Raw genomic sequence first — 13,225 nt, forward strand, 5'->3', positions numbered from 1 at the left:
CATGAGTCACTTTTTGAATACTTGCCCTCCTTTTCTAAAAGACCACCAATGGAGCAATTGATGAGAAAGCATAAGTGCTTGAGAGTAGAAGAGATAGACAATTTATATTGCAAGACATTAAGTGAAAGGATAGAATAGCAAACCAAGTTTCAAACTCCACTTGAGTTTGAAAATCACTTTATATAGCAAGTTTTTTCAAGTTGATCAACTTACAATCAATCTCTTGTGTACAGAGGAAGGATCACTTCCTCCTCGTTGCAAGCCGCACTTGGTCAAGTAAGGAAGTTTTACTATCTCTCGAATAACCCTCACAAAGCTATACTATTGAAGAAATTGAAACACACTTGAAAAACTTATCAAAAAGTTACACAACTAAGAGTACAAATCTTCTTTTTGGAATATTCTCACACTTGAATCACTCAAGATTTGATGTAGTCTCAATGTGCAAAGTCACTTTTAAGTGGTTGACTTTTTTCTATTTATAAGAGACCAAAATGTTCTTCAATCAATGCTACTAACGGATAGAAGGCAGCTGAAGAGTCAACTAGCCGTTAATGGTGTCGGACGTCCAGTAGGCTGGTTTTCTATGTCCGAACGCAGGCAGTGAGTTCAAGAAGCTTTCTTGAAATATTTAGGATGTCCGGTACCTCCAGAATATGCATCTGAACGTATGATGTAAAACTAAGAATTCTTCTTTAATTCTTTCGGACGTTCGGTGTTCAGGTGTTGTGTATCCGATCGAGGTCAGTGAGCTTAGAGGACTTGACTTATCAGTTTCGGACGTCCGAGGGTGAGTTCTTTGTGCGTCCGAAGTTACTCATTGTTTGTCGGACGGCCGATGCAATGTTTTTGTGCATCCGACAGCTGTTTCAGCATATGTTGGCCTTTGAACCTGTTTTGCTTCAAATCTAAAAGGGTCTAATAAGAGAGTATCAGTAATATCCATTTGTTTTGTAATCATCAAAAGTTACGGACTGAGATAAATAATCTCTCCCTTTTTGATGATGACAAAATAATGGATGGAATAAAAAAGTTTTAGGTATAGCTTCCCCCTACTTAGTGCATCCAAGGAGTATTTACAACTCCCCCTCAGAATAATATTCAATCCCCCTTGAAATGACTCCCTCTCACATATAGATTACATATTTACATTTCTCTCCCTTTTTATCATCATTGAATTAACCATAATGTGATCATCAGTTTACATCATTGGCTCACAGCAGAACAGAATAACAAGTCACAACAAAAATAGCAACATCAACCATCCAGAACAGCATCCATCTAGAGCCAAAACCAAAACAACAGCAACCAGAACAACCAGAACAGCCAAAATAGCAACTAATATTAGCAGATAAACTAAAATAAGCAACATCCATCTAAAACAAGGGAGAAACAACATCAACGTCAACACGGAAACATCATTCAACATAACGGATAATTGAATAGTTTTACAGACCAGTAAAGGAGTAAAATCCTTAAGACAGAGCACACCAAATGTCTTTAAGTGCAAAAGATGTAAAAAAGAACTAGTATGAACTATTATCTAATCATGAAATGCAGTGGCCTAGTAGTGCCTATATAGTGATTTTGGATGATCCAGGCCTTCTTCTAGCCAGACAAAATTGCTCAGGATCCACTTGATCTTCCTCTTCAGTTTCTTCATCAGTTGCCTCTTCAGTGATGGGAGCTTTTCCTTTATCTTTGGGCTGAGAACTGGAGGCATGTGCCTCTGGAGTAGCTTCAGTACCAGAAGTATGCTCTGTTGGATAGGTTCTTGGCTCTTTTTGATGAACATTTTCATTGTCCACAGGAGTGGGAGACACAAGAAGATTCCTTTTCTCAATGAAGGTAGCCTGTTGGTCGGGTGACATGGTCGTCATTAGACCATCTTCAATGAGTAGAATATGTTGTTTGAGGTCCTCAAGCAAGGAGATGACCTTAGAGTTGGATGAAAAAGATTTGTTGGCTGACTTTCTAGGGTGAATGGTGAAAGGTGAGACATACATGGATTGATCACGAGGTGTTCTAGGAGTAACAGGGGTTTCATGAAAGTTCTTTCTCCTAGATTCTGAAAGATGTTCCTTATAACACCAATGGCCTTCAAAAAATTTCAGATTTTTCTTTTCAAAATACGCCTTTGAGAAAACTGTTGATGCACTATCTCTCGGCAACTTTCCAGTGAAGGGAATTTCAATGTGAGCAAAGATGGGGTCAGAAATTTTCCATACGAAAGTTTCCTACGACTGTCAGTACTAATTTTAAGCAAGAATTTGCGCATCACAAAACCAAAATCAATTCTAATTTTTTTTTCAATAAAACAGTAAAATAGATAAAGTTCCATTTTGTTTACATCAGTTCTGTGACCATCAGTGGGCACCAACATATTTGAGATAATGGTAAAAATGATCAAGTTCTGAGGACTGAGATCCTCCAATCTCACCTCAGAAAGAGTGTTAAAATGAGTGTGAAAGTAAGTCACCAGCTTAGAAATGTGAAAATGATGGTAAGTAGAGGGAAATTCTTCATATGAAAAGAAATTTGTAATTTTTCCTCTATAACCATCTTCAATCTTAGTTTTCAAAACAGAATTGATAAGATCAGGAGTTAATGTGATATCAACAGAGTTGACTCTAGAGATAAGTTCTGTCTGTGAATTATCCTTCTTAAGATTTGCAAAAAATTGATAAAGCATGTCAGGGTAAAAAGTATTGGGGATAGTCAGAAGATGAGTCTATTTTTGGAACTCAAAAAGCTTAATCATAGGTTTGAGATCAATCTTACGAAATTCGTACGGAATGATAGACCTCTGAGTGATGAATCCTTTTTGTGATATCAACTCAAACCTATCTCTGGCCTCGTCGTCTATGAACTTTGGCAATGGGGTACGATTTTTGGCAGGTTGAGCCTCTAGTTCCTTTGAAGTGCGTTTCCTCTTTGCACTTTGTTTAGCAGATAACCCAGTAGCCTGAACAGCAGACCTCATCCTTGGTGATTTTCTAGTGGAGGGTTCAAGAGTCTGCTAAACCTCAGCATTTTGTTCTTCGATTTGATGCTCAGGGGATGGATCAACAGTAGGAGCATCCCGTTTCTTCTTCACAGGTTGTTTCATTTTTCCACCACGAGTTCCAGTTTTCTATTTGGATGCTCTGGTGAAGGTTTCAACAATTTCAACCTCCTCATTCCTAAATCTAAAAGTGCGTCCGACACCAGCAGAACCACCTCTAACTCTCACAATGATGTAATGCAGTTGGTTTTTGTGGTAGAGTGTAGTGCAGATGTGTATTAGATTGACTAAGAATGCAATATGAACTACAAAGGATGTTTGAATCAACCACCAGGAGTAGATTTTGGGAAGTTAGGGTTACAGGTGTGAATTAGGATTTATGGAGCAGTTGGGAGTTAGAAGACGTTATGAGGGATAGTAAACGGGCAATAGAAGTGTAATGATGTCGGTTGGATCAATTTCTTGGAATTTGATTGGAAGAGAGAGTGATTTGAATTTTGAATTTGAGAGAGAAATGAGAGATTGCATCCGAAACTGAGGATATAAATGAACTAAATGAAATAGATGACTTATTTATAGGATGCAACATTTGAGTGTCGGACGGCCGAACGAAATGAAGCGTCCGACACAACCGTCCAAACAAACACTTTTCTGAAAAACTGATGAGAACACTGTTGGACGTCCGTTCTAACTCATCAGACGTCCGATAAAGAGTAACAAAAAAAATTTAGAATACTCTTTCAGAAACGCCCAGTTTTGTTCTCAGATACACAAATTGATCCAGTGGTAGGGCTTTTGTGAAGATATTAGCAATTTGATCTTTAGAACACATATTGAACACAAATTTCACCCTTATCGACAAGATCATGAATGAAATGATGCTTTATGTCTATGTGCTTAGTTCTAGAGTGTTGAATGAAATTTTTAGTCAAATTGAAAGCACTAGTGTTATTACAATACATAGGCACACAATCATACATTAATTCAAAATCATTCAATGTGTTTTTCATCCATAATAATTGAGCACAACAAGCTATAGCGGCAATATATTCCGCTTCAGTTATAGATAGTGAAATGGCATTTTGTTTCTTGCTAAACCAGGATACTAAGCAATTTTCAAGAAAATTACATACACCTGTTGTACTTTTTCTATCAACGCTACAGCCACCGAAATCAGCATCAGAGAATCCATTCAAAGAAAGTTCATGACACTTAGGATATCATAGGCCAAAATTCAAGATTCCTTTTAGATATCTAAGAATTATTTTTACTGCATTTAGATGAGAATCCTATGGACAAGACTAAAAGCGAGCACCTAAGAGCACAACAAACATGATATCAGGTCTACTAGCAGTTATGTAAAGCAAACTGCCAATCATACCTCTATACTTCTTTTCATCAACTTTTGTACCTTCTTCATCTTTGTCAAGTTTGGTAGATGTGCATATGGGTGTTTCAACTTGTTTTGAATCCTCCATTTCAAATCTTTTGAGCAGCTCCTTGGTGTATTTTGTTTGATTGATAAACATTCCTTCTCGGGGTTGAATCACTTGAAGTCCAAGGAAGAAATTTAATTCTCCCATCATGCTCATTTCAAACTCTTTTTGCATGACATTGGAAAAATCCTTGCACAAGCTCTCATTAGTAGCACCAAATATAATATTATCCACATATATTTGCTCAATTAAAAGATCACGTGAACTTTGTTTAGTGAAAAGAGTTGTATCCACAATGCCTCTTTTAAAACCATTTTCAATCAAAAAATCACTTAAACGTTCATACCATACTCTTGGAGCTTGTTTTAATCCGTACAAACCTTTTGAGAGTTTAAATACATGATTTGGATAAACTTCATTTTCAAAATCAGGAGGTTGATCAACATATACTTCTTGATCTATAAAACCATTCAAGAAAGCACTCTTAACATCCATTTGAAATAATTTAAGTTCTTGAAACATGCAAAGGCCAAAAACATTCTGATTGATTCCAGCCTAACTACGGGTGCAAATGATTCATCAAAATCTATTTCTTCTTCTTGAGTGTATCCCTTACCTACAAGTTTGGCCTTATTTCTTACTACATCACCTTTGTCATCCATCTTGTTTCTAAAAATCCACTTAGTGCTAATGATAGGATGATCTTGTGGTCTAACAACTAATGTCCACACCTTGTTCCTTTCAAATTGATTTAGCTCCTCTTCCATGGCTAAAATCCAGTTCTCATCTTTTAATGCATCAACAATATTTTTGGGTTCAAAATGTGAAACTAATGCAAAATTATCCATTAGTTGTTTAGAGGAGAAACGAGTTCTGACTTTCTCAGATGGATCACCAATGATGAGATCCTTAGGGTGATTTTGAACAAATATTCAAGCTCTTGGAAGATTGTTAGGTGTACTTGATGAGGCAACCCTAGGGGAAGACTCTCCTAGACCATCCCAACCTTGGAATTATCAGAGTTGGATCATTTCTCCTAATGGAAATTGAACTCGATTGTTCTCATGAACTCAAGACCTCCGACACACAAAGGTAATCAGCAACCTTAAACAAATAAAGATGGATGAAGAGACACCATGATTAGAGAACAAACTAATCGATAAAGTCTGATTTGAATCCTAAGCAATGAACTCAAGAATTCAAGAGTAAGTTCGATTAAGAACTTGAAGGAAAATTCCTCACGATTTCTGGTTGTAATTATCTATCTTTTACTCATACAAGAGGTGCCTTTTATAGGCCAGAACTAGGGTAAATCCATTTGGAGTAAGGATTGATAATCTACCTACAATGTAGGAGCGGCTCCTACATTCCAGCCAGGAATTCGGTCAGAATGCGGCCCACTTAAAGAGCCAGCTCTTTAAGGCTTCTCGATAAGGCCTAATAATTAATGAAATTTACTAACGAATTAAAACTCAAGGACAACATGTCGTTTGTACGATTAACAACTACTAAACTAGGCAGCTTTAAAACAACTACTAACTAATCTAACAAATATGAGATTATTCTTTCACTTCAAACGTACAAGTGAACAAGGTAACTTCATGGTCCATCAATTCTTCAAACTTAGCCTGCTCCTTGCTTGTATGGTGAATAATCAAGGCTCTTAAAACTTCCTTCACCTTCTTGGATCTTGATCTTGTCATCGGACCATCAATGTTGACCAAAGGGTCCTTGACCCAAGGTTGAAGTTGTTGCGCACCCGTATCCGCATCATTCCCTCCCCCCTCGAAAGGATTCATCCTCGAATCTTCAAAGTCTGTATCAAAGTCAAAAGGGGATAGGTCAGACACATTAAAAGAAGCGCTTATGCCATACTCACTTGGAAGTTCCAATTTGTATGCATTGTCATTGATCCTCTCTAGGACTCGAAAAGGTCCGTTGCCTCTTGGATGTAACTTGGTTCGTCGGGATGTTGGAAATCTTTCCTTTCTCATGTGCACCCAAACCCAATCACCAGGTTCGAATACAACACGTTTTCTTCCCTTGTTCGCATGTTGTGCATATTGCGCATTTTTCTTCTCAATTTGAGCTCGAATTCTCTCATGCAAGGTCCGAACAGTCTCTGCCTTTTTGGCACCATCTGCGCTTAAACACTTATCAACAGGAATAGATGATAAATCTAGAGGAGTTAGCGGCTGAAACCCATAAACAATTTCAAAAGGAGAATGATTAGTAGTAGAATGAGTGGTTCGGTTATATGCAAACTCAGCGATAGGCAAACATTTTTCCCACTTCTTCAAGTTCTTTTGAACAATGGCTCGAAGTAAAGCACCAAGGGTTCGATTGGTTACCTCAGTTTGACCATCCGTTTGAGGGTGACTAGAAGTAGAAAATAGCAACTTCATTCCCAACTTTCCCCAAAGTGATTTCCAGAAGTAGCTTAAGAATTTCACATCCCTATCACTTACAATAGTACGCGGTACCCCATGCAATCTAACCACGTCCTTGAAGAATAAATCAGCAACATGGCGCGCATCATTTGTTTTCCTACAAGGGATAAAGTGAGCAATTTTAGAAAATCTATCCACTACAACAAAGATACTATCCATACCTTTAGAAGATCTCGGTAAACCAAGTACAAAATTCATGGATAAGTCTGTCCAAGGAGCATGAGGTACGGGGTAGAGGAGTGTATAATCCATGAGGGTTACTTCTTGACTTGGCCTGCTTACACTGTAAACACTTATCACAAATGTTAGCAACGTCACACCTCATTTTAGGCCAATAGAAGTGTTCATACAAGATGTCAAAAGTTTTATCAATGCTGAAATGTCCCATCAATCCTCCACCATGGGTTTCTCTAACAAGTAATTCCCTAAACGAACAATTGGGAATACACAGGCGATTTTCTTTGAACAAGAAACCTTCATGCCTATAGTACTTTTGAAATGCAGCATGTTCACAAGCTTGAAACACATTAGAAAAATCGTCATCACGTGCATACATGTTTTTTAACGTGCATACAAGTAGCTTAGTGCTCATGTTAGTGATCAAAGTATACCTCCTAGACAACGCATCCGCAACGACATTATCTTTTCCCTTCTTATACTTAATGATATATGGAAAGGAATCAATAAATGCAATCCATTTCGCATGTCTTTTATGCAACTTACCCTGCCCCTTAAGGAATTTAATTGATTCATGATCAGTATGTATCACAAATTCCTTAGGCATAAGATAATGCTGCCACACTTCAAGAGCACGCACAACAACATACAATTCTTTATCATAAGTAGGGTAATTAAGAGCTCCCCCACTCAACTTCTCACTGAAATATGCCAATAGCCTATTATTTTGATGTAAGAATGCCCCTATGCCGATCCCACTAGCATCACATTCAACTTCAAACATCAAATCAAAATTAGCCAAAGCAAGAATAGGTGCTGAAGTTAACAAATGCTTAAACTTATTAAACGACTCTTCTTGCTCTTTTCCCCATTGAAACCCCACATTCTTTTTAATTATCTCATTCAAAGGTGCTGCAATAGTACTAAAGTCTTTAACGAATCTCCTATAGAAGCTTGCAAGACCATGAAAAGACCTTACCTGAGACACATTGGTTGGAGTTGGCCACTCCATGATGGCCTTTACCTTGGCGGGATCAACACTTATGCCATTTGCACCAACAATATAACCAAGAAAGTTAACCTCAGGAGTGCAAAAGACACATTTTTCATGTTAGCAAATAGCCTATTTTCACGCAAGACACTTAAAACAAGTCGCAAATGCTCAACATGTTCATCTAAAGACTTGCTAAAGATCAATATATCATCAAAAAAAATAACAACAAACTTCCCAAAAAAATGCCTTAAAACATGGTTCATTAACCTCATGAAAGTACTTGGAGCGTTTGTTAAGTCGAAAGGCATCACAAGCTACTCATAAAGACCATACTTCGTTTTGAAAGCAGTTTTCCATTCGTCACCTTCCTTTATCCTTATTCGATGATAACCAGATCTTAAGTCAATTTTAGTGAAAATGATTGCTCCATGCAATTCTTCTAACATATCGTCTAACCTAGGAATGGGATGACGATACTTGACAGTAATTTTATTAATTGCACGACAATTTGTACACATTCTCCAAGTCCCTTCTTTCTTAGATACGAGAATAACCGAAACTGTACAAGGACTAAGAGATTCACGAACCTGTTCTTTTTCAAGGAGGGAGTCGACTTGCCTTTGAATTTCCTTTGTTTCCTCCGGATTTGCTCTATAGGCTGGTCGATTTGGGAGAATTGCTCCAGGAACAAAGTCGATTTGATGTTCAATGCCTCGAATTGGAGGTAATCCTTTCGGTAGTTCCTCTGGAAACACATCCTTGAATTCTTGCAAAAGAGAGTAGATTGCACTAGGAAGAGAATCGGTTATGCCAAGTGTGTAAAAAGAAGAATAATTGGCTTCCCGGTACATAAGTACTATGAGAAGATTTCGTGCTTTCAAGGCCCTATCTATCTCACGCACACTTGCATAAAAGCTCCTTTTCTTCACTTTCAAACTCTCGGCCTCACTGAATCTTTTCCCACTCGAATTTTCTCTTTCACTCAACTTGGCCTCTACTTTCTTTTTTTTCTCATCCTCAGGCACATTCGGCTTTTTCTTTGCCTCTCTTAGTTGCCTTTTCTCTCGCTCTTTTCTTAGATGCAATTGTTCTTCATACACTTGTGTAGGTGTCAAGGGTGAAAGAGTGATCTTGAGGTTGTCCATAATGAACTTATACTTATTAGTGAGTCCAATATGATCAGCCTGCCGATCATACTTCCAAGGACGCCCTAACAAGACATGACTAGCTTGCATAGGAATTACATTACATAAAACTTGGTCCTTGTATCGACCAATAGAAAAAGCGATTAAAGCTTGTTTGGTCACCTTGACTTCCCCCTCATCATTTAACCAAGACAATCTATATGGTTTAGGGTGATAAGTCCATGGAATGTGGTTTTGCTCCACAAAATCAGCAGCTACATAATTAGCACAAGAGCCACTATCAATGATCATAAGACATACCTCATCTCCAATTTTGCATCTTGTATGAAAGATATTGGTTTGTTGGAGATCATCTTCTTGAGCTTGTGTATTAAGCACTCTCATAGTCACCATAGTTCGTGCTACGGGGTCCTCCTCTATCTCAACCATATCATCATCCTTCCCTTCTTTTTCAAGTGGTGGCATGTCCGCATATTCCTTCTCTCCTTCGCTTTGCCACACTCCCTCTTCATTCATGTACATGATGCTTTGGTTAGGGCATTGAGCCATGAGGTAGCCAATTCCCTTGCATTTGAAGCATGCCTTTGGCTGGTTGGTAGATGTATTTGCCCCTGGAAGAGTCGGACGCGGGGTTGGTTTAGAAGAAGTTGCACTCGGATGGGACGGTTGTTCCATCCGCTTGTTTTCCCTCTCTCTATTACCTTGCCTTGGCCAAACGTTGAATGTTGGCAATTGATTTCTTCTCCAAGGAGTGGTAGAGGATGTAGTGGTTCGACCACTAGGTGTCTTTAGAGGTAAGGCTTGCTTTTTCACTTTCTCTACATAAGACACCATTTGTTGAAACTCAAAGTGGTCTTGAAGCTCAACTTTCTTCCTAATTTCAGGATTTAATCCATTAAGAAACCTCGCCATGGTTGCTTTCGGATCATCTTGTACATTGGCCCTTATCATGGCTACCTCCATTTATTTGTGGTACTCATCAACCGAATTGGACCCTTGGGTGAGTCGTTTGAGCCGGTTGTACAAGTCCGTGGTGTAATGGAAGGGTACAAATCGTTTCCTCATCACTTGCTTCATTTCAGCCCAAGTGTCAATTGGTTGTTCCCTATTTCTCCTTCTTGTGGCACATTCTTGCTCCCACCAAATGGATGCATAATCTTCAAATTTGAATAGCCGCAAGTTTCACATTTTTCTCTTCAGAGTAATTGTGGACTTCAAACACTTGCTCAACTCTCCTAACCCAATCTAAATAAGTTTCAGGATCATTTTTCCCATGAAAGGTAGGCATCTTAGTTTTGATGGAATCAAGATTGTCATTGGTTCTCCTAGGTCGGTCTCGGCCTTCCCTCGCTTCCCTGTGGCTTTTCCTTGATCGGAATGAAGTGTTAGAATGATATCCCTCATCATCTGTATCATGGTCAGCACTCTGAGCACTCGAAACCCGATTGTGTGTATCTCCGGTACCTCGCATCTAAAGGGCAGCCAACCTGTCGGATAATTGTGTCATCACAAATTCTTGTCTCTCCACTTGTTTTTGAAGAGTTTGGAGCACCAGTTTGAGTAACACATCGGTTTCAGACGGCTCAGGCATGTTCCCCTCTTGAGACATATTGTCAAACCTGCAAAACAAGTGTATCCTAGTCTACCTTGCTAAGCACTCGTGTATCACTCAAGGAAAACACACTCACTCTCAATTTTCCTCCTCAAAGTTCTTAAAACAACTCAAACTCTCAAAAATTCCAGAATTAATTACCCTATAAGCAAGTAATAAGACACAAAGCAGAATTTTGCAAATCTTAGAAAAAAAACTCTACTCGAAGCTGGAACTTTTTTTTTTGAGCTGTTGTTTTGCTGAGTTTCTGGTCAGTACTTTGGAGGGTAAACGGTGCTTTTGGGGTGTTCAAATAATGTACGAACCAGTCCTCAAATTTCAGGGAAATCGGCTCGCAAAGACTAGATCAACTGATTTTAGAAACCCAAGAATTTAAAAGCGGTGTGGCTAAGGTGTTTGTGGCGGTTTAGATTTGGTTTTGGAAACTGATTTTGGGGTGCTTAGGGTCTGGTTAGGTAGTTTGGGGTCGTTGAAATTCAATTTAGATTGGAAACTCAAGAATTGGAAACCAATCAAGATTTGGAGACTCAAGTTTTTGGGAAACCAATCAAGATTTGGAGACTAATCAAGAATTGGAGACCAATCAAGAATTGGAAACTCAAGATTTGGGAAACTTGATTTCCTTTGTGTGAGAGCCGATTCCTTCTCTTTTTCCTTTTTTTTTTTGCTTCGGCTCTTCAAGGAATACAAATTCAGGTCACACCAACAAGTTCAAGAAAAATGGATGAAAGGTTATGCAAATTTCAAGAAGACCCTAGTTCTTGATTTATTGTTCAAGAGCTTTCAAAACAAGACTTGGTGGTTCAAAAACTTCAAGAATTTTGTTCAAGGAGCTCAAGAACTTCCCCAAATTATGTTGTGGTGTCTAGGGTTTGCAAGAACAACAACCAATACTCAAGAAATAGGCAAAACAGAATTTCAGCAATACTCAAAAGAAAATTCCAGCAATACTCTAGCAACTTGGACACTAAAACAATATAAGGTACGTGACTCTCTTTTTTTTTGTCTTTAAACCCTAACAACCCAAACACAAGTATAACAGACCCAAGAACTTGGACAGAAAACACAAAAAAAAAAAAGAAAACACCCAAACAGATTTTTTTTGACTCGGATGAACAGTAACGTGAACAGTAATCGCTACAATAACGATGAACAGTAATCGATATAGTATTTTTTTTTATAAAAGACACAAACTAACAAGATATGAACAACTTCAATTAAAAAAGAATTAACCTGATGCTCTGATTACCAACTGATGAGGCAACCCTAGGGGAAGACCCTCCTAGAGCCTCCCAACCTTGAAATTATCAGAGTTGGATCTTTTCTCCCAATGGAAATTGAACTCGATTGTTCTCATGAACTCAAGACCTCTGACATACAAAGGTAATTAGCAACCTTAAGCAAATAAAGATGGATGAAGAGACACCACGATTAGGGAGTAAACTAATCGATAAAGTCTGATTTGAATCCTAAGCAATGAACTCAAGAATTCAAGAGTAAGTTCGAGTAAGAACTTGAAGGAAAATTTCTCACGATTTCTGGTTGTAATTATCTATCTTTTACTCATACAAGAGGTGCCTTTTATAGGCCAGAATTAGGGTAAATCCGTTTGGAGTAAGGATTGATAATCTACCTACAATGTAGGAGCGGCTCCTACATTCCAGCCAGGAATTCGGTCAGAATGCGGCCCACTTAAAGAGCCAGCTCTTTAAGGCTTCTCGATAAGGCCTAATAATTAATGAAATTTACTAACGAATTAAAACTCAAGGACAACATGTCCTTTGTACGATTAACAACTACTAAACTAGGCAGCTTTAAAACAACTACTAACTAATCTAACAAGTATGAGATCATTCTTTCACTTCAAACGTACAAGTGAACAAGGTAACTTCATGGTCCATCTGTGACGACCCCACTTCTCCCAAGGGCGAACCCAAGGGTATCGGCGGGCCGCCTGCCTAGCTCGCGCCAGGACTCAAAACTTAAAGTTCGAAAGAGCACTAAAAACAATATATACAATCCCAAAAGAGTTATAATTACATTCTTCAAAAGTATCGAGTCAAACCACCAAAACAAAAACAAACATCCTAACTGTTCAACTATTACAAGCCAAACTAACTATACTAGTATACGAGCCAAAAGTCCCCGTGTCGGCCCCTGCTAAGGAAAACAAAAGGAATGGGGTAAGCTATATGCTTAGTAAGTAAACAGGGGCGAAAGCATAAATTTCACGTAACAGTTACACAATAAGAGTAAAGCAAAAGCAGAAAAGTAACATCACATAATAAGGATACAGGTGGCTCCAAAGCCAACTCATGTGCCATGCGTGATCTCCTGCCGACACTCCGTCGACTGCAAATAATAGTCCGTAGAACTTCACTTGTACACCCACCGACACCTTATCACG

At 38.5% G+C, this 13,225-nt stretch overlaps 1 protein-coding gene across 1 annotated transcript; it reads right to left on the reverse strand.

The window, feature by feature from the left end:
- Nucleotides 1-4,305: 4,305 nt before the first annotated feature.
- On the reverse strand, nucleotides 4,306-10,118 carry LOC140008721 (uncharacterized). Its single transcript, XM_072053576.1, has 4 exons — nucleotides 8,919-10,118; nucleotides 7,614-8,148; nucleotides 6,200-6,580; nucleotides 4,306-4,319 (listed from the first exon to the last, which is right to left on the reverse strand). The coding sequence occupies exons 1-4, from the start codon at nucleotides 10,116-10,118 to the stop codon at nucleotides 4,306-4,308; spliced, it is 2,130 nt and encodes a 709-aa protein (XP_071909677.1).
- Nucleotides 10,119-13,225: the final 3,107 nt, after the last annotated feature.

Source organism: Coffea arabica, chromosome 6c (genome assembly GCF_036785885.1).
Source record: "Coffea arabica cultivar ET-39 chromosome 6c, Coffea Arabica ET-39 HiFi, whole genome shotgun sequence".
In the NCBI taxonomy this organism is placed as follows: Eukaryota; Viridiplantae; Streptophyta; class Magnoliopsida; order Gentianales; family Rubiaceae; genus Coffea; species Coffea arabica.